The sequence below is a fragment of the Megascapheus bottae genome, chromosome 21 (genome assembly GCF_031878675.1).
Source record: "Megascapheus bottae isolate mThoBot1 chromosome 21, mThoBot2.hap1, whole genome shotgun sequence".
Taxonomy (NCBI): domain Eukaryota; kingdom Metazoa; phylum Chordata; class Mammalia; order Rodentia; family Geomyidae; genus Megascapheus; species Megascapheus bottae.
In genome coordinates, this window is record NC_143529.1 from 17,798,948 (window position 1) to 17,820,261 (window position 21,314).

The 21,314-nt window shown below is 40.6% G+C and overlaps 2 protein-coding genes across 4 annotated transcripts in view; both read right to left on the minus strand.

The window, feature by feature from the left end:
* Positions 1 to 6,791, minus strand: part of Kansl1l (KAT8 regulatory NSL complex subunit 1 like) — a 99,669-nt gene extending 92,878 nt beyond the window's left edge. Inside the window, exon 1 of one of the 3 annotated variants that reach the window (XM_090354739.1) lies at positions 5,323 to 5,754. The gene's annotated coding sequence lies outside the window, so the exon portion shown is untranslated. Of the gene's footprint in view, positions 1 to 5,322; positions 5,755 to 6,683 lie in introns of those variants that run through there. The other 2 variants (XM_090354738.1, XM_090354736.1) reach the window with 2 other exon arrangements.
* A 10,959-nt stretch (positions 6,792 to 17,750) lies between these two features.
* Positions 17,751 to 21,314, minus strand: part of Acadl (acyl-CoA dehydrogenase long chain) — a 37,292-nt gene continuing 33,728 nt past the window's right edge. Inside the window, exon 11 of the mRNA XM_090354747.1 lies at positions 17,751 to 18,430. Coding sequence (XP_090210873.1) covers positions 18,337 to 18,430 — 94 coding nt within the window. The 3' untranslated portion in view covers positions 17,751 to 18,336. The remainder of the gene's footprint in view (positions 18,431 to 21,314) is intronic.

A 21,314-nucleotide genomic window follows, 5' to 3' on the forward strand; every position in this document is an offset into this window, starting at 1 on the left:
GTGTCTCAAGTGGTAGAGCAGTAGCCTTGAGCTGAAGAGCTCATGAACAGAGCCTAGGCCCAGAGTTCAAGCCCCACGACCAGCAACAACAACAAAAAAAACCCCTTTCATTTCTGATTTTAAGCTTCAAAACTTAAGTAGTAGTAATAGAAACAACTATAATACAATAAAGAATCTATTCCTAAGTAGAACTAACTGAACTACAAAAACATGTAAGTCCACAGGTGTTAAAAAAAGTTAATTTATACACAGTGCATAATCTACAATGTATATACATTTTTCCTAAAAATATTGTGCAATTTTTTCCTTTCTCACAAGTGAATATTTGTCAAGTTATTACACTGTGCATTACTGATGTCTTAAAAGTAGAGGAGATAATGCCAAATGATCACTAAAAAAAATGAAACAAATTATATTAAATGTTATCAGAAGTGTGAAGCTATATATGTAATTTGCAAAAAAATATAAGCAAATATCACTGGAAATCATGAACCCTAAGTAATGAATGAAACATTTTACATTATTAACAACAGTTCTATAAATATCTAATATTCTATGACATTCCATAATTATAATTCTTTTTTGTGGGTCATGGGCTTGAACTCTTGGGCCTATCCCTGAGCTCTTCAGTTAAAGTCTACTGTCCTACCCTTGAGTCACAGCCCCACTTCCCATTTTCTAGTGATTAACTGGAGATAAGAGTCTCATGTTCTTTAGAGACTGGGCTAGCTTTGAACGGCTATCCTCAGATTTCAGACCCCTGAATAGCTAGGATTACAGGCGTGAGCTACCATGCCTTACCATAATTATGTTTTAACCCATGATAGCTACTAGACATTTAAATAGCCACATTTAAATATATATGTCATATTGTATGTCACCAGATGCTAACTAACTCTACTCCTTTTCATTTCTATTTATATAAAAACTAGCACAAAAAAACGACACAAAAATCTGTTAATTAAAAAAAAAAGCATTGTAAACAGGGTTCAAGCAGGTAGTCTAAGAGAAGATTCCTATATAGCAAATGTAAAAAATATTGCGCCGGGAGTTTGGCCTAGTGGTAGAATGCTTGCCTAGCATGCACAAAGACTGTACCACATACATAGAAAAAGCTGAAAGCGGTGCTGTAGCTCAAGTGGTAGAGCTCTAGCCTTGAGAAAGCCCAAGGACAGTGCTCAGGCCCTGAGCTAATGCCCAGGACTGGCAAAAAGATAAAATAAATTAACTAAATATTAACATTCAAGATATATAAATAACTCCTCTAAATGGTAAGCAATGAGGTATTTTACAGATAATGGCATCTAAAAAAGGGTCATTATGTATGTGGTCATTATGTATGTAGTCAATCATACAAGTAATGTTTAAAAAAGCAAGTCAAGTTTTCCCATTACCCAGACTGACAAAAATGCTTCAAATCTGAAAACTTTTGACACCATAGTCTGGCATAAAGTGGAAAAGCCATTGTAAGTCAATGTATGTCACATATACCAAAGAACTTTTGATATATTTTGTAAAGAGTCTAAGATTAAAAATGTACTAATCTGGCCCAGGAGTTTGGCTTAGTGGTAGAGTGCTTGTCTAGCATGCATGAAGACCCAGGTTCAATTCCTCAGTACCACATATATAGAAAAAAAAGCTAGAAGTGGTACTGAGAGTCAAGTGGTAGAGCTCTAGTCTTGAGAAAGTCCAAGGACAGTGCTCAGGCCCTGAGCTCAAGCCCAGGACTGGCACAAAAAAAAAAACCAAAAACCAAAAAAACTAATCTTGTCTTAATACAGTTTAAGATGAACTGTAATCTAGTTCCTCAGGTAAATGGGTACATTAAAGATTAACTCTGATTTGTCATCCCTTAGAATATTGCTCAATGATTTGTACTATGATTTATATTCTAGATTGTATAACATATATTCCACATAATCTACAGAAACTATTGTACCCAATTCTACCCCTAAAAGTAAATTTATTCTCTTGTGATATGAATAAATCCATTTCTCTTAAATACAGCAGTAAAACTAGAATGAAAGCACCAGAAAGCAGTTGCCATTAAGGTAAAGAAACAAAAATAAAAAACTCTACAAACATTACTTTGAGAAAGGGTAGAAGGTTAAAGTAGGTTTGAATCTTAAATTATTTCCACATTTTTAAACTTGGGTGTTTCAAATGACTAAAAATTGCTAATAAGAAACAGTAAGATAAAGACAAGTCCTTTTAGCAAAAGGTAAGACATGCATTTAAAAATCCCTAACATATAAGGCAAATAAACTTTTCTAATTTGTTACAAAGAAAAAAATCCAATAATACAACATAAGAGAATGAATTTATTTTGGTACAATGCTATTCTTTAAAAAGGAAATTAATGGAAGCTAGCTGAAACTAGTGTGTTTTCAAAGGTGCTTTATGCCTTTTGAAAGGATATTCACAATTTACAGCAGAAATGACTTCAGTAATCGGCATGACCAGCTACAGTCAGCTCAGTACTTTGTAGTCAGTGATGTTTATAAGCAAGACTATCTTCCACTTTTAAAACTATGCCTAAAAAGGAATTCTCTTTGAAGACCAAAGGAATTTAATTGAAGATAAAGCCACTTGTGTGGCCACATAACACATCAAACAGATCATACTTCAAGCAGAATTATTAACATTTAGTCATAATGCATGACTCATAGGAATATAAACAGTAACTTTTTCTGTGTTCGTTAATTGGATGAAATCTACATGTAAATGCAAAAGTTTACATGGTTCAGTCTACATATTCTGGCTGAAATTTAACTTCTTGAAGCTAAGCACTGATTAATGACCCACTACCAAATACCAATGTACACTTAGAAAAAGTGAAATACTTTACAATAAAATACAATTTAAAAAAGAAAAAAAGAGTGAAATACTTAAAAATTCCATGTGTTACAAAGCCAGAAAGACAGCCGTGACTTACAAACAAGTTGTGAGCAATTCTAAAATATTAATAAAGCTTCAATATTACAAGCCAGTTTTTAGGTCCATTTCTAAGATCTGAAGAGTAACTTCTAGTAGTTAATTTCCCACTATGAATTATCTTCACTTTTCATTATACACTATCAACTACAAGGAGAATGCTACCATTTTTATTAACATTTGCTGGGGGTTTATGGTTAGAGTAAGGAGTATGGTTCAATGAAATATCAGTTTAGTATAAAATTTAAAAGGAGAAAAGAAGAAACCTTTTTACAAATGATATACTTTCTTTACTCTTCTAAATCTAACATAATGAAAGTAATACAGGATTGCACTTATGACAACCAAGTAGGCCATGTTTTTGTATAACATTCCATTTCATACCACAATGCAGTAATGACTAAGGATAATCAGTAATTAGTTGCTAATTCCCCAATAGCTTTCATTCAAGCTGCAATCAGTCTTATTCTTTGCCATTTATAATTTGACAAATCCAATCAGTATCAAATTTAAGTGCTATCCTAAATCTGAAGGAAGCTACTTTCTGTCTCCAACTAACATCTAATACTGTACCAACTTAAAAACACATTAACAGATAGCTGAATGAATACACCAAAGACATAATAAAACAGGAATTATATAGTACTTCTAGAGTTCATGTGGTAGACTAGAAAATGATTTTATAGACAATAATGGGTGGACTGCCAAAAGTAGTCTAAAACAAAGAAATTTAAACACTCAGGATTTTGTTTGTTTTTTGCTTTTATCAGACATCTGGGCTACAAGTAAAACTAGGATGATCAATGGGAAGTCTAATCACACATAAGTTAAATAAATAATTGAAGTGAAATAGTCTGTTATAGTAAATGTATTAAGGAGAATTTGATGCAGTTTGCATACTAGAGACCCATATTCCACCAAATAAGCCAGGTAAGGAGTCAAATCACCTGTCCCAGCTACATGGGGAAACACAGGTAAGAAAACCACAGTCTAAGGCCAGCCTTGGGTAAAATCAAGAGACCTTATCCAAAAAATAAAGTGCCTGTGTATCAAGTGGGAGTCCAGTTCAAAACACAGCAACACCACCACCAAAAAGGGGGGGGGGCAAGAATATAATTTCTTGATTTTTCATGAGTAAAAGTTAAATATGAACAGCCAATTGGCAAGTATTTACTAATTACCCTATGTGATTTGCAACATGCCAAATATAAAATAACTGTAAAGGAGGAAACAAGATACACCCTATCTACCTAAGTAGAAAAACACCTTAATGCAAATTAAAGCATGGTGTTTCATCTTAAGGTTAATACTGGATGATGAACATGAGTGTTAGAAAGCCATACTCCCACCATTATGAGGTAAATCAATACAATAGTCTGGGAAGTAACTTGGGGTATTACAAGGACTTAAAAGGCAACAAGAAAAGACAGATTCTGACCAAGAAATTATTCTCCAGTGGGAGAGAAGGGAACTTGAAAGATTTTTTTTTTTAATAAAAGGCTACTTAATGAAATTCTGAAATTTAAGTTAGCAAAACATGACAAACATCCCTTACAAAATCCCTTACAATAGTGAGCTGGGCACAGGTGGCTCACACCTATAATCCTACCTACTCAGGAGGTTGAGATCTGAGGATCTCGGTTCAAAGCCAGGCAGGGAGTAAAGACCAGGAAACTATTACCTCCAATTAACCACTAGAAAACAGGAAGTGGTCCTGTGGCTTCACTGGTAGGGCTGTAGCCTTGGGCTGGAGGCCTGGGCACAGGGGTAGGGAGGTACCCTTGAGCTGAAGAGCTTAGGGACAGTGCCCAGGCCAAGAGTTCAAGCCCATGACCCACCAAAATAAATTACTAGTAGTAAAAAGTTTAAATACAATATCAAGCATCTATTAAAAAGTCTTCAAACACTATTTGAATGGTGTGGGAATGTTTAAGTTAAAGTTAAATGAAAATACTGTATGATTCCAATTTTAGGGCAACTTACATAAATGCTTAGGACAATAATTAAGGAAATACAAATTACCCTACTTTTCTTATTTGTATTTTCTCTACTTGCCAAATAAGATTTAATTAAGTAGTTGATCTTTGAAAAGGCAGATGTTGCTGGGAGAAATTAAAATGTAAGTCATTGTCACAAAACTGGCCTGGGTTAAGGACTTTCACATTCAAAACAACTCTGGAAAGGTTGTTGAAGCAAAGTACTGATCATGAAGAAATGGTGGCAGACCCTGACATTTATGCCAACGAAGTGGAAACAGAAGGAGAATCAAACATGCAAGCTATCACAGATTTTCAAGAAAATCCAAGATATCCTGAGTCGTGATATTCATGGTTTATATCATCCCTCCAACATGCAAGCTCTTTTGAAAACTGACTTGGAGCACATTACCTGGTGATTTCTGCTTTTGTAGTGTTGGTAAAGATTACAGTTAACTTTTTCCTAAGGGGGCATTTGATCTTCCTAACAATTTCTTCAGGCAAGGACCACGCAGATTAGGAGACAGTGAGCACGAGGAAAAGGATCTGAGACCAGCAAGGGGTCGGACTTGCCCAAGGAAATGGCTAGTTCAGAACTGGGAGAGGCGGAAACCGCGGACCGCTACACCCCCTCCAGGACCAGTCTGCGCTCGGGCTCCCCGGCCACGTCCAGAAGGGTTCTGCGGCTAACGAACCGGCCCCATCCAGTCAGTGGGGTGGGTTTGGTTTTGTTCTTTTTGTGTGTGTGTGTGTGTGGGGGGGGAAGCAGCGTTTCTACCAATCCAAACTCAACTCAGCCCAAAGCTAAGGAAGCTAGTCTCTTAAATCTCGCCAGCGCAAGACTTAAATTTGTAGGGGGGGGGAGGACGGGACAGGTTTCCACAGTTGGGCGGGCGGGGGGGGGGGGTGGGGGGACCCGGACTGAGGGCCTAGGGCGAGCGCGCCCAGCCCCGCCTGCCCCGGGGACGCACCCCCGGCCCCTCTTCCCTGGCTGTTCCGACAACCGCGGGAACGTCGCTCGGCATCCCTTCCTTCCACACAGCCCCCCACCCCCACCCCGACCCCGCTCACTACCACACACGCTCAGGGTCCCCAGTAGGACCGGTCCCGTCCCCAGCGCGAGCGGCCACACCAACTCGGCAGCCCCTGCCCTTCCATCAACGTCCAGATTCCCGCTCTGGCTCCGCTAATCCGGCGGGACCGACCTACGTCTGCCTGAGAGCGAGTGCGAAATAACCACAGCGGGGGGGCCCTCTCACACTGCCCGCCCCTCCCCTCCCCTCCCCGCCCCGTCCCAACCCCGAGCTCCCCCAAACAGACGCCGCACCAGCCCCGGGCCGGGCGCGGCCGCCGCGGCCAGGGGCGGGCCCCCAACACCACGTGTTCCGCCTTCTGCGCACGCGCCGGCCAAAACAAAAGGGAGGCCTGCCAGGCCCCTCCCCCTCCCCACGTGACCCGGGCCTGGGCCCGCCCCCGGCCCGCCCCGCCCTCCCGCCCTTCCCTCCGCTCCCCTCCCCGCCGCTCCTGCCAAGGCTGTTAGATTTAGCCGTTTAAATTTGGCTGTGGTCCGACCCCTGCCCTGGAGCGCGATCCGTGTGCCGGGGCCCGGAGTCCAACAGCCCAGAGGATTCGGGGAACGAGGGGGCCTGCCGGTGGGTCGCCGGGCCCGCGAGTCCACCCAGCGGTCCCGTCCGCTCTTCCCGCCCCGCGCTGCCACGGTCCCCGGCCGAGACCCACCCCCCTCAGCCCGCCGCTGAGACGCCGGCCACTCGCCTGCTGGGGCGCCCTGGCTCCCCTCCGCCGCCGCACCTTCGGTCCGGCCGTGGTGGGGGCTGCTGAGGTGATCTCTAGCTGCCCGCCCGCCTCCCCCCACCCGGGGCGCCGCTGCCTCCTCTCCAGAGCGCGCCCCGCTCCCGCCCGGGCCGCCGCCGCTGCCGCCGCGGTTTAACAGTCCGCCCGCTGCCCGCAGCTCAAGGCGCTCGGGGGACGGAACCCTGCCGAGATGGGGGGGGCGTGGGGGTGGGGAGGGGGTGGAGCCCGGCGCTGGCCAATGGTGGAGGGGGCGGGGCCGCGCCATGCAAATGAGGGCGGGCGGTGGGGGAAACCCCGGAGGGGGCGGGGCGTGCCGCGCCGGCCGCGGGCGTTCTGGAAGCGGCCGGCCGCCGCGCGCCCGAACCCCTCGCTGGGGGCTCCCTCCCGCTGGGTTCCACCCGGCTCCCGCCTGGAAAATAACCACTGACAAACAGACGGCCGGGCGTCGTTCCCGCCTCTGCACAGCTATTCCTGTAGCACAGTGACGGTGGGGCGCGGGCGCGTGGGTAAAGCTGGAAGGAGCCAGGGTGCGTCCGGCCCGTTCGCCGTGGGGCCGGCGGCGCTGAGCGTCCCCACGCCTACGCTCAGACCCAGTACGACGGCGGAGTGGCCCGGGTCCGGGCGACACACGTACCCCGGAGCCAGCGGGGCGGGTTTATGATTCCCCCCCCCCCAAAATAAACTTCCGGAGCCGCCTGAGCAACCCGTGTTGACGTCTCCGCAAATGTGGGCAGCGGCGGCGTCCGAACCGCAGCGCCGCGAGGGGAGTGAGCGCGCCCTCCCGGGGCCAAGCCGGCCTGGGGCCGCCCGCGGGCCTCCGTAAGTCCTGCACCGGGCCGGCCGCGCGCCCGCCACCCCGCACGCACCCCGCGCCTCCAGACCTCAGCTCCTCCGAGGCCGGAGTGATGACAGGCTGCGCCGAGCAACTCGCTCTTCCGGGAAAGACTTGGCGGGGGTGGGGGGTGGGGGGTAGGTCCATGGTTCTAGGTCACTCTTTCCACCCCATTCCCTCTGGCTTCGAGGGAGTAGGGGAGGGCTGAGGTGCTGGCGTGAGTCACAAACCAGTGCAGTCCCCAATGCGTTCAATGGAGTCAGAAAATGTTCCCCGGTCGTTCTAGAGCATTCTCGCAGATCCTGGCATCACTGAAAATCTTTGGTGACCCAGCTGCCTTTAGTAGGGTGCATACTTCCTTGAAATGGTCCAGAATTATAACGGCACCTCAGATACGTCTTAGGGAGTCCATCTAACCCTTGTGTTATTAAACGTGGAGAACCATTACGAGAATAAGTCAACAAATGTCTACTGTGTGTTTACCAGGTTTGAAGGGTTTTCTTAGTCCCTAAGGACAGAAAGGAAAAACATTAAGAGAGAGAGAGAGTGTGTGTGTGTGTGTTTAATAACATTCAAATAAGCATGAATTAAACTAGTTCAAAGGAAGATTTTTGGATTTCAGCTGGGCATATTAAAAGCTTCAGGCAGAAAAGAAGGCATGAATAATTCAGAAGATAAGTGTCCTTGAGTGGAGATCGTTTTATCATATTATTGAGGTAGAAAAGAACATTGTCAACTACATGTGTTAACATGAATGACATGATCTGGCAGGGCATAGCACATCGCATTAGTAGAGCCCTTGCCCAACACAAAGGGCAGCCCCTCTGGGCTCTATCTCCAGCAGCCTTGTGAATCACAGGGGGGTGACTTTGACGTGATGGAATTGCGGAGCCATGAAATCACTGGATGATAGTTTTCTCCTGTGAAATAATCACTATTATAACATATTTAGCATTACACTAAATATTTGACAAGCTAAGTGTTTCTTGAACACATGTTTTACAGAAATAAAGCCCCTGTCATTATGGAGTTTATACTGGATGACACAGCTATTAAGCTTTGCCAGTATACAAACACCTGATGTATTTTTGCATATACATTTTTTTCATAAAACATCCTAGAAGATTGTTTCCAGTAACTCCAGGACAATTCTTTGATCTTTTGAAACCAGCCCTTTCAGCCTACCAAATTTTGTATATTGTAAATGTTTCTATCCATTAAACCATCATATATAAATATTTCCTACAGTCACTTTATGATCATTTAAAGGTAACAGGCATGAAAGAATGATTAATAAACTAATATTAGCCTATTCAACAGGTAGGAAAGCACAAGGAAAATTAGTCTTTTATATAAATGTATATATATATGCATATTTAATTTGAATTTTTGGAAACTTGAGCTGTGCTGTCAACAAATTAATAGGAATATTGGTCTACAAATGTTAAACTTACTTTTTCCCTTTTGTACAGGGGTAAGCACACTATTAAATATATAAGATCTTATCTATGTGGGTTTGATTACAGAAATTAATATTCTCTAAATTAAAAAAGTCATATCTAGGACTGCTATATTTTGTATATTTGAGATTGCGCTGCATATTGGGTTGTTTTCTAACTCCTACTAATTACAAATTAAGCACATTGTTATCCTTCAACAATGAATATATATTCTGTCCTAAAGCATGATTATAATATGTGTAGTGTAGTGTATGCCATGCCAGGTTTCCAGACACTACAGAATACCAAACACCATAGCAAAAAAACTGACATACTAAATCATGTGTCAAATTTCTTTCTTCATAACTCATTCAGCAAATGCCTTAAACATGCATTAAAAAAAAAATCAGTGAGGGGTGAGAATGTAGCCTAGTGGTGGAGTGCTTGTCTAGCATGCATGAAGCCCTGGGTTCAGTTCCTCAGTACACATGAACAGCAAAAGCTGGACGGTGGCACTGTGGGTCAAGTGCTATACTAGTAGCTTTGAGCAAAGTAAACTCTGGGACATTGCCCAGGCCCTGACTTCAAGCTCAGGACTAGCAGGAAGAGGAGGAGAAGGAGGAGGAAGAGGAGGAGGGAGGAGGAGGAAGTGGAGAAGGAGGAGGGAAGAGGAGGAGGTGGAGGAGGAGGAGGAGGAAGAGGAAAAGAAGATTATTTATGAAAGGGGAACTAGGATAGGAAGACTGGATATATATTGTACATATATTATATGTGACAATGAAACTCCTGTTGTACAACTATACTAATTTTTTAATTAGAAAAAAAGAATATATTACTATTGACATACAGCAGAAAGAATTCTGATTTCCAAGGAAAAACATAACAAGCAGTAAAGTGTAAGACACTTAGAAGATCCGACAAGAACAAGGAGAACCGAAGGGCACCATTCTTGCTGACATCATTATTACCTGTCTGCAAGAATGTAAAAGTGTCCAAGTAAGCAGTATTACGAAGATTACATGAGACACACTTCTCAACACTAGTTTATACTCAGTCACTTCTTTCAGAAAACATTGGTGTAGCATCTAAGATGCAGCTAACACTGTGATAAATGCTAGAGATAGAGAAGAAAAATCAATCCTCACTTTCAAGCAGCTATCAGCTAACAAAGGATTACAAACAGCCTCTCTATCTTCTTTCCCTGGTGTCTTTTTTTTTTTTTTTCACTCCATAGCACTTATCACCATCTCACATAGCACAGATTTTGATTTTCATTTCTTTATCTCCCTTGTCCAGAATCTAAATAAACTCCCTGAGCCCTTCTATTTTGCTCACTGCTGTATCCCCAGATCAAGATTGAGTACATGTTGAATGGATGAATCCCTTATTCTCACACTCTGAAGTGTTATAATAATTTTCCAGATGAGCGGAAAAAGAAGAATCTCAGTGAAGCTAATATGCCAAGATATTTACACCAATAAATGGCTGGAAAGCTAATTTGGGGGCTTGTACTCTTCTGTATTTCTATGCCCACTATCACACTCATATATTTGTCTTTTTCTGATCAGGTTTGGAATTTAGACTAGGAAAAACAACAGGACTAAAGATGACAAGTCCTACTCGGGATAGATGTAGCTTTAGTCAGTGTTCATGGACAAGCAGAAAAAGGATAGTGTTACAGGATTATTAGACCTAGAGCTGGGCAATTTACTCATAATAAACCCTAACTAAAAACTAAAAGGATCATCATCCATGAAAGGGTTAAAAAAGTATGTAAAATATTCATATATTCCACTATGGAGTGCTACTTAGCAATAAAATTACTGATATAGAAAATAAGATGGACTTAAGTAATATGCTGAAGGAAAGAAACCAGACCACAAAAGAGAATAAACAAGCCAGGTGTTGGTGGCTCACACCTGTAATCCTAGTTATTTATGAGGCTGAGATCTGAGGATCAAAGCCAGCCTGGGCACAAATGTCTGTGAGAATTTCATTTCCAATTAACCACCAGAAAACCAGATGTGGTACTGCAGCTCAAACTGGTAGTAATGTTTATTTGTGGTTTATTAAAGAAATAATCGGGCCGGGAGTTTGGCCTAGTGGTTAAAGTGCTTGCCTAGCATGCACGAAGACCTGGGTTCGATTCCTCAGTACTACATACATAGAAAAAAGCCAGAAGTGGTGCTGAGGCTCAAGTGGTAGAGATCTAGCCTTGAGAAAGTCCAAGGACAGTGCTGAGGCCCTGAGCTCAAGCCCAGGACTGGCAAAAAATAAATAAATAAAGAAAGAAAGAAAGAAAGAAAGAAAGAAAGAAAGAAAAGAAAGAAAAGAAAGAAAGAAACACTGCCAGCCTACTTATACAGTGCTTGGTTTTTGGATGAACTGTCAGGTTTTTCTGACATCAGAAATGTAAAAGTGGAAAAAAAAAGTCTAAGAATCAATAAAATGTATTCTAAGAGACATTTTTGTGTGGGCATGCACACAAGCATTCTGCCAGAACCTGCATCTCAATCTCTAGGCTTTCTGATACACAACACACCATCTTTAATACAAACCAGCTTTACATTTTTCTACATGTATTTGGATTAAGAACGACTTGAAGTTTGTGTTCACATTCATTAAGCAATACTTGTTTTAAAACTCAACATTATTGAATTAGGGCCCACAGAGGCAATATGTATTCAAAATGTGATGTATACATATATTTTGATATATCTATAACATTCACTTCAAATATGTTTCCGTGGTTTGACAAGGCACTGAGTTCAGGCCCCAGGACAGGCAAAAAGAAAAAGAAAGAAATACAAAAGTTACAATTAAAAAAAATACCTATAAGGGCTGGAGTTTGGCCTAGTAGTAGAGTGCTTGCCTAGCATGCATGAAGACCTGGGTTCGATTCCTCAGTACCACATACCCACACAGATGGAAAAAACTGGAAATGGTGCTGTGGCTCAAGTGGTAGAGTGCTAGCCTTGAGGAAAGTCCAAGGACAGTGTTCAGGCCCTGATTTCAAGCCCCAGGACTGGCAAAAAAATGCATATAAGCTTATATCTTTTCATTGTTTTTATATTAAAAGATGTAGTCTAATATATAGAGACTATAGCAATAACTGACTTCTCAATAATATACATGTTTGAAATTTAAAAATTAAAAGTTTCTCACAGAGTAAGAAAAAAAAAAGAAGAGAAATACAGTTCACTGTTGGGCATACTGACACATGCCTATAATCCCAGAACTCAGGAGGCTGAGGCAGAACTATAAATTTGAGGCTAGTGTAGGATACACAGTAAGACTGTTAAAAATAAAACTGGAATAAAATGAACAAAAAGAGGAGATGGGAGAAAGGGAGGAGGGAGAGGAGAGGTGAGAAGGGAGGAGTAAGGAGGGCAGAAAATACAGTTAACTGACATCCTCCAGCTGTTAGCACCTACTGGAGCAATATCAACTTCTAAGAGGTTCTGGGACAATGTCTGATCAGGAGACAGTCTTTGGCTGCTATTTCTGCCCAATGCTGATGGTTTCAAATGGCCAGTCTACCTTATAACTGCCTAATGGGCTTGACAAGACTTTGCCCAGAGTCCAAGGTTCACAGTCAATTAGCCTGTCAAATATGATGTCCTTTGCCAGTAAAAGTCTGGATTTTTATGTTTCAGCTTCTGATTCCTCTACACAATGGACTAAAACACTAAAACACTGTCTACAACTATTAAGACAATATTAGGAAAGCGTGTTTCTTTTTTAATTTCTAATGACATTATAGAGCGTGGTAAATAATTATTTTATGCAGCATAAGACTACTACAATCTGATCAATTTCACTTACTATAAGGGAGAAAACAAGGCATATGTTTCCTGATGTGATGCAAAAGAATATTCACAATGCTCCTTATTAAGTTATCTGGGCAAAAGTATTGAGCATCAATCTAATTAAGCCCTTAGAACTATCAGTTTATAGGAAACATGGAGAAGAAAGGAAAAATAGAAAACACGCATGACAGATTAATGAATCATTTGTTGGACATTGTACAAAATAAATGACCAGGTTTCTTTTTTATTTTTCCAAAAAGTGAATCAGTGGAACAGGGGAAACATAATCTTCAACTCATTACCCTGATAAAACCAAAGACAAGACAGAAAACGAAAGTTCCAAGCTGGACACTACCTACTAGGGAAGCTAAGTTCTGAAGACTGTGATTAAAAGCCAGTCCAGACGAGAAAGTCTGTGAGACTCTTCTCTCCAATTAATCACTAGAACACCAGAAGTAGTGTTTTGGTTCAAGATGGTACAGTGCTAGTCTTAAACTAAAGCTCAAGGACAGCACCCAGGCCCTGTGTTCGAACCTTATGACTGACAAAAAGAAAGAAGGAAGGGAAGGAAGGGAGGGAGGGAGGAAGGGAGGGAGGGAGGGAGGGTGGGCAGGGTGGGTTCCAGGTCAAGAGAACAAAATTCCAGAAGAAATAAAATTCCCATGTCCTTTATAAAAACAGACACAAGGTACAGTGATAGCCTTAAACTAAAGAGCTCAGGGACAATGCCCAGGCCCAGAGTTCAGGCCCCATGACAAGCCAAAAAAAATTTTTTTTTCTTTTTCAAATAAAACTGGGGCTGGGAAACTCCCAGCCCTAGTGGTAGAGTGCTTGTCTAGCATGCACAAAGACCTGGGTTCAATTCCTTGATACCACATACATAGAAAAAAGCCAGAAGTGGTGCTGTGGCTCAAGTGGTAGAGCCCTAGCCTTGAGAAAATCCAGGAACAGTGCTCAGGCCCTGAGCACTGGCAAAAAAAAAAAGTCAAAATAACTTGTTCAGCTCACCGAAGAAATCAGGTAGAAGACAAATGTGTAAAAGACTGGTCTACATTATTAGACATTAGTGCAACAGAAACTAGAGAAATGGAAAATGAAACCATGAGAGGACCTTTCAGAATGGCTAAAATGAAAAATACAAATGGTGAAGGATAGAGCAACTGGAATCCTTACAATGATGATGTAAAATGGCATAGGTATTCTGGAAAAACAGCATGGCAGCTACTTGTAAAGTTAAATCGAATTTTAAAGAATATACTTAGTATGATGCTAGATTTAATCTTATCCAAAATGTTCTTAACTACATAAGAGGACAAGTCACTCATACAGTAATATCCTACTATCACCAATAAAAAGGAATAAGGTAGTTTCAATCAAAAGTGCATTTTTCTAAGACAAATAAAACATTCTCAAAAGGTTACAGACTGCATAGTTTCATTTATGCTACTGCTGCAAAAGAACAAAACTATAATGATAAGGATTTGATCAGCAGGTGCTAGGGATTAAGAGATGTGGGGAGATCTTACTGTAAAGGAAATAAGAGTTCTGGGATGGAGCTGCTCTGGCCTCTGATGGTGGTTTTAGTTACACATTAAAACTCTGAGAAAAACAGGGCAACTTTGTTATAAGGATATCCAAAGGTAACAGTTCAGTTTTACAATTTAAAGAGAGGATTCTTAAAAGAAATTTAGATAATAAGGTCAAAGATAGAGAATTTTTTTCAATGACTGGAGCTTAAACTAAAGTTCTCAAACTCTGGCTCAATTTTCTTGCTGACAGTTGATGCTCTACTACTTGAGCCATGCCTTCACCTTTACTTTTAGCTCATTAATTCAAGATGAGTCTCAGACATTTTTGCCTGGACTAATTTTGAACTGTGTCCCTCTCAACCTCCTAAGTAGCTAGGACTACAGGCTTAAATCTCCCACTTTATTCAAAGAAGATATTTTAATATAGTCCAAGAATATTTTACATGAAAGTTGGAATTATATGTTAAAGGTTTTGAAGTATGATGGCTTTCTGCCTGGGTTGATTTGCCTCAAAATTCTTGAGAAAAAAACTGAGGAAGAAAGACTGAGTAGAACTTTTTCCATTTCTTTAGTAGTATAGTAGGCATAGGTCCATAGTTGGTTTCTATCACTATGTCCAATGACATAAATAAATGCTGTGTGCCAAACCATACTGACAAGAAAAAGTCTCCCAGAAGTCCTACACTGAGCAAAAAGCTACAAAAATCACTCTGAGGGCTGGGAGTTTGACCTAGTGGTTAAAGTGCTTGCCTAGCATGCACGAAGACCCAGGTTCGATTCCTTGGTACCACATACATAGAAAAAAAAAAGCTGGAAGTGGTGCTGAGGCTCAAGTGGTAGAGCTCTAGCCTTGAGAAAGTCCAAGGATAGTGCTCAGGCCCTGAGCCCAAGCCCAGGACTGGCAAAAACAAAACAAAACAAAACAAAAAAATCACTCTAATTTGTAGAGTAACAATTTTAAAACCAAATAAAAACAGATCCAATGACAGCATCAAGGAGCAAAATTAATTTTAAAGCAGTTATTACAATTCTAAAAATCTAGGCCAAGACACAAAATTGCTAGACCCCCATTAACATTTACATTATGTTGCTTTCTTTCTTTCTTTTCTCTTCTTGTGGGTCATGGGGATTGAACTCTGGGCCTGGGCACTCTCCCTGAGCTCTTCAGCTCAAGATTATCACCCCCTACCCTTGAGCCACAGCCCCACTTCCCATTTTCTAGTGATTAATTGGAAATAAGAGGCACACATTCCTTCCTGAGCTAGCTTTGAACCGCAATCCTCAGATCTCAGCCTCCTGAGTAACTAAGATTACAGTCATGAGCCACCTTGCCCAGCTATTATGTTTTCTTACTGTGTCTTCTCAGGTTGTTCTCTTGCTCAGTATTTAATCTTTTCTTGAAATGATGAAAAATTCCTTCCCTGGGGCACAATGGTCAAAGACACATGCAAGATACAAACTGTTAAGAGTGTAAACCCAATGGGAGGCTGAGAATATATTCTGGATTTCCTCTTTTTGCTTTAAGACCATGATGCAATATATGCTTCTTTTGAGGTTGTAAAACAAGAACTAGGTTGATAAGGTCAAGAAAACTACGAGTTAGCGAAATCTCAGAGATAACTATTAGGATATACTAAGAGAGACTGGCAAAGATGGTAAATGAAACTAGAATGGTGAAGACTGTTGTGTGGTTTTGAGAGAGGAGGCATAAGAAGGGAGTAATGGAGGGGGTAAGGTTGGTCAGGATATATATGCCTATGAAGAAATGTCACAATGAAACCCCCCTATAACTAATATATGCTAATATAACTAAATATTAGATAATTAAAAAAATACCTTGGAGCCTGGAGTTTGGACGAGTGGTTGAATGCTTGCCTAAAATGCATGAAGACCTTGGTTCGATTCCTTGGTTCAAGTGGGAGAGCCCTAGATTTAAGAGAGCCCAAGGACAGTGCTCAGGTCCTGAGTTTAAGCCCCAGGACTGGCAAAAACAAACAAACAACAGCAAAAAACTCAAGAAATGGTCCACTTTCTGATTATAATAATAAACAGAGCTGATTCCTAGTTCTAGAGGACTGTAATTGCTGCATGTGATTTGGGTCTGTTCAGCCCACTTTTTTATTTACTTTTGATCATTTCACCCTCTGTTTCCATGACTGTCTCCCTCATCCACGTGCATGTATTCTTGTCAATCACTGCATCTCTCCTGTTGGAGTATGCAAGGATAGTGCAGGCCAGTGTCTCATAACTAAGTTCTTCGACAGTGATCACTGTCAGTTTGTAAGGAACAAAAGAAAGGCAAGGAGTATTCTAAGCTGTAGAACCAGGCTCTTGAGACACTAACGCTTGCAGCTCTTTGTACAACCAACTCTGTAATTCTTTTAGGTACGGACACTGAAGTGTTTTGCTTCCAATGCTTGAATTTGGGATTGTGAAGGAAAGGTATCTGAAAGAATCATGAGAAGTTAAGTAACTTTAGGTTCAAATGGCTCCTAAGTGGTAGTCATTATTCAAATTCAGCTCCTTCCAGCTCTAAACAAGACTCCCTGTGGCCTAAATTTAGTTCTTAATCCAACAAGGCATGTGATATATTCCCAAAGCATAGTTTCTCTTAATAGTCTGAATGGAAAGGAGAAACACTGGGGCAGGGTGAGGGGAGGAGTGACGTTTATCAAGCCCCTTAAACTTCCTGTTTGCAGGGGGGAGGTAAAAGATGAAAATAGTCAAACCATTATTTCTTTTGGCCCATTTTTTTGTAGTAATTAATGAATATGAGAAAGAAACAAAGCTGAGAACCATGCAAACTTCTGTACAAGAAGAAATTATAGCTATAGACCCCAAGGAAAGTAGTCTTTCTGCTTTCCCGCTACTCTGCTTAATTGTTATTGTAGGTAATGTTTAAATGTTTATGTTAAACAAATTACATTTAGTTCTACTTCAAAACTATTCACTGTGTCAGTGGTATATGCACAGAAAAACAATTACTAAAATCACGTTGTCAGTTTACAAATTAAATCTTAACTTTTTATAATCATTTATTTTAAATGCCTAGTATCTTTTTATTGCACTTAATATCATCAAACTTTTTGACACTACTTATTGCTACTTATTTACTTACAGTAGGGATCTTGAGAGGTTTGTTTACCATCCTATTTTTTACAGAATGGTTTCTAGAAGATACACAGTATTTGTTTAAGACAAACACACTGAACTGGTACAAAATAAAAGCTACTGCTTTGAAACCTACCATTACACTGAAATTTAAAGATGATGGATTACTCTGTTTTCCATTATAAATTAAACGGAATGGAAATCTGTTGAAAGCCCAGGCAGGCATCAGTGGTTATGCAACTCAGCACATTCTCTCAACCAGAGCAGTGCCTCACTCATCAGCATTCACACAGATTTTCTACACAAGGTTTATTTTTGTTAGGCTTTACTTTATTTTAATTGATATACAATAGTTGTATACATTTGTAAGGAACAGTGTGGTGTTTTGCTTGAAAGGTTCCCTTCACTGCCTAACAAAAGGGGGTTATAGTAGCATAGTTAAAACCAATGTCCTAGGAAATTTGGAACAAAAGGCAACTGACAGGACTTTGTAGTCTAAGGGATATTTATTTTTCCCTTCCAAAGTCCAATATTGTAAATATCATAATGCTTTACTGTATACTAATATAAAATTATTTGGCTCAGTTTTAAAGATTTAAGCATTTTACACTTTTTAGAACTTTATAGAGATAAACAAAAAAATTAAGGCTTCAAGTCTTTAGAAAATCTTTGTACTCTTACTACATAAAAAAAAATTAAAGTTTCGACCTTTTGCAGGAGAACTTACATTCTTTGGTGTTAAAAAGATTTCTTCTTCCACCATTTTGATTCTTTCTCTACAGAAAGCACACATAAAAACACATCTAGTGTTTCCCTCCTTCCCAGGCTATGTTTTATCTTGAGAAGATCTAAAACCAAGATTAGCTCTCAGGGGCTCAGATCCATGGCAGATGTCTACACATCACGCACGATATCTCTCGCAATCAGCTCCTTCATTATTTCATTGGTACCACCATAGATTGGCTGAACTCTTGCATCCACATAAGATCTGGATAAATTAGAAGATGATTGGATGTATATAAATAAAAGAAAATTTTAATGTTTTCTCATCAGGTAAACTTAATAGGCATTCATTTAATAAAACCCACTCAGTTTAAGTTCTTCTGTGTTTAAAAAACAGCGTTCATTCTAAAAAGACTATTACTGACAATGCATACAGCTCTAGCTATCCCTTGGCTTAGAAAGCTGTAAATTCAAAACACCATTATGTTACATAAAATTTAATTTTGTAAAGCCAGGCACGGTGGGGTTCACGCCTGTAATCCTAGCTACTCAGGAGGCTGAGATATGAGGATTGCAGTTCAAAGCCAGCTGGGGCACAAAAGAAAGTGAGACTGTGTGTGTGTGGGGGGGTTGGTTGGTGAGGGAGGGGGGATCATGGGGCTTGAACTTGGCCTGGAGGCTGTTCCTAAGCTTTTCAGCTCAAGGCTACAGCCCTACCCTTGAGCCACAGCCCCACCTCCTGTTTTCTAAAGGTTAATTGGAGATAAGAGTCTCAGGTCCTTCTGTGCCAGAGCTGGCTTTGAACCTTGATCCTCAGACCTCAGCCTCCTGAGTAACTAGGAATACAGGTGTGAGCCACCACGTCTTGTATAACAAAAGACTCTAATCTCTAATTAATGACTAGAAAGCAGGAAGTGGGGCTGTGGCTCCAGGGGTAGGCTGGTAGCCTTGAGCTGAAGAGCTCAGGGACAGCACCCAGGCCCAGAGTTCAAGCCCCATGACTGACAAAACTAAATAAATAATAAAAGAAGTAAGAAATGATTTATTTTGCCACATCCCTTTAGATCCTATCACCATAACTACCACCAGGAGTATACCTGATGCCTAGGAAAATACTGCTTCTCACAAAGTTTAACAAGTAACTTATTTGTGGGAAATGATTAACAATCACTCCTGTGGTATTACAATAAATAGCCAGCTCTATTAAAAGATACACAGTAATCTCTCCCTCCCCCTCTCTCTCTAAAGATACACGGCGATCCCTCCCTCCCTCCCTCCCTCCCTCCCTCCCTCCCTCCCTCCCCCCCCCTCTCCTCCCCTCCCTCTCTCTAGGTATTCCTGGGCAAATTCTGCTCTATCATGGAACCACATCCCCAACCTTAGCAGTTTGCTGTTGACAGTAACCATGCGAACATACAATTGTTCTTACCTCTTCTCAACTTAATTTAACCTCTTGCTCTCAGACTCTAAGGATAAATATTGTCTTAGAGAGAGAAGATTCAGTTGGTATATTTATTAATTAATAGTGACCACTTTGTGGTCACATAACAGGTACCTAGCAGAATATAATGAGAATATAGGTACGTGGCCTCTTTGGCAAGTATATTTTTATTATTATTATAAAACTTTTACTGGCCCAGGCATTTCAGGCTAATTATTAAGCTTTGTACTTTCCTAGCAGACAAATCCGAAAGTATTTCTTTCCCTTAAGCATAAAATTTAGATTTTAATTATTTACTTCTTAAGTCAAATTAAATGTGCTAACTCCCTAAGAACATGATCAGTTCTGGACTGAAATTATGCTTTTCTGTATTTCTAAGGTATCTTACAGACAAGGGAGCACTCAATAAATACCCATGCTTTTCTACTTTACAACTAATATTAACTATCTCATAACTTTCTCATGAGTTTTAAAATCTAGAGACACATTCTCAAATGTATGTTTTTCTGGGCAACTTTAGTTGTTCCCTGCAAAATTAAGCACTTATATATTTTAAGGACCTTTCTGGCATTTCAGCATGCCTCAGCAATCTCAATGCTTTTAAGACATTTGGCCTAGGTTGAGCTTTTTTTTTTTTCTTTAACATTTAAACAAGTGCCAAGAGAGTATATAATAACAGACCAGTGGACCTTTTATGGTTTACTAATTAAATTTAGTCATCGACTAAAATTAACAGGGAAAGGAAGCAGGAAAAATGTTTAACTACATTGAAGCTCTCTAGATCAAACTGGTCTTCCTAGCTTGATAGAGAAACCTTCAAATGTCAAAACCTAGGCTTCACTTATAGACTGAAACAGACCTACATATTTATTATGAACTCGGTTCAAAGCCAGCCCAGGCATGAAAATCCCTGAGATTCTTATTTCCAATTAACCACTAGTGGTAGACTGCTTGCCTAGCATTCATGAAGTCCTGGGTTCAATTCCTTGTACTGCATATACAGAAAAGGCCAGAAGGGGAGCTATGGCTTCTGTGGCAGTGTGCTAGCCTTGAGCATCAAGGATAGTGCCTAGGCCCTGAGTTCAAGCTCCAGGACTGGCAAAAAAAGAAAGGAAAAGGAAAAAAAAAGAATCATACAGTCTTTGAACTAACATGTAGTCAAGAAGAAAAAATTACTTCTTAAAGGAAAGTGAACACAGGATTCAAAACAATCTATTAAGCTCTATTATTTTTTGACATTGATCTAAAGGAATGGACTCCGAGAAGGCAGAGACAATGGCTTATACCATAATATGTAATCACATACAAGGGTTGACTCATCTCCTCTTAGAATATAAACCAAACAAGACAGACATTGAATACATGTCTACATTACTAGACATTCTAACAACAGAGTTAAACACAAAAATGTAAATTCCTGCTATTTTGTTGATTAATGCAGATGAATATTGTGAAAACATTAAAATGCACAGAAAAAATTCTAATGGTTATTAAGTTTATGCTGGCATAATGAAAAGTTACTTCCCAATCCATGACTATGCAAAAATTAAAAAAAAAACTTGCTTTTGATTAAAGCCCATTTGAAGCAATTCTGAAAGGACATACCAAAATCCAAGCCTGATGACTGATTTTTAAAAAATTACTTAACTGGGCTGGGAGCATAGCCTAGTGATAGAGTGCTCCCCTAGCATGCATGAATCCCTGGATT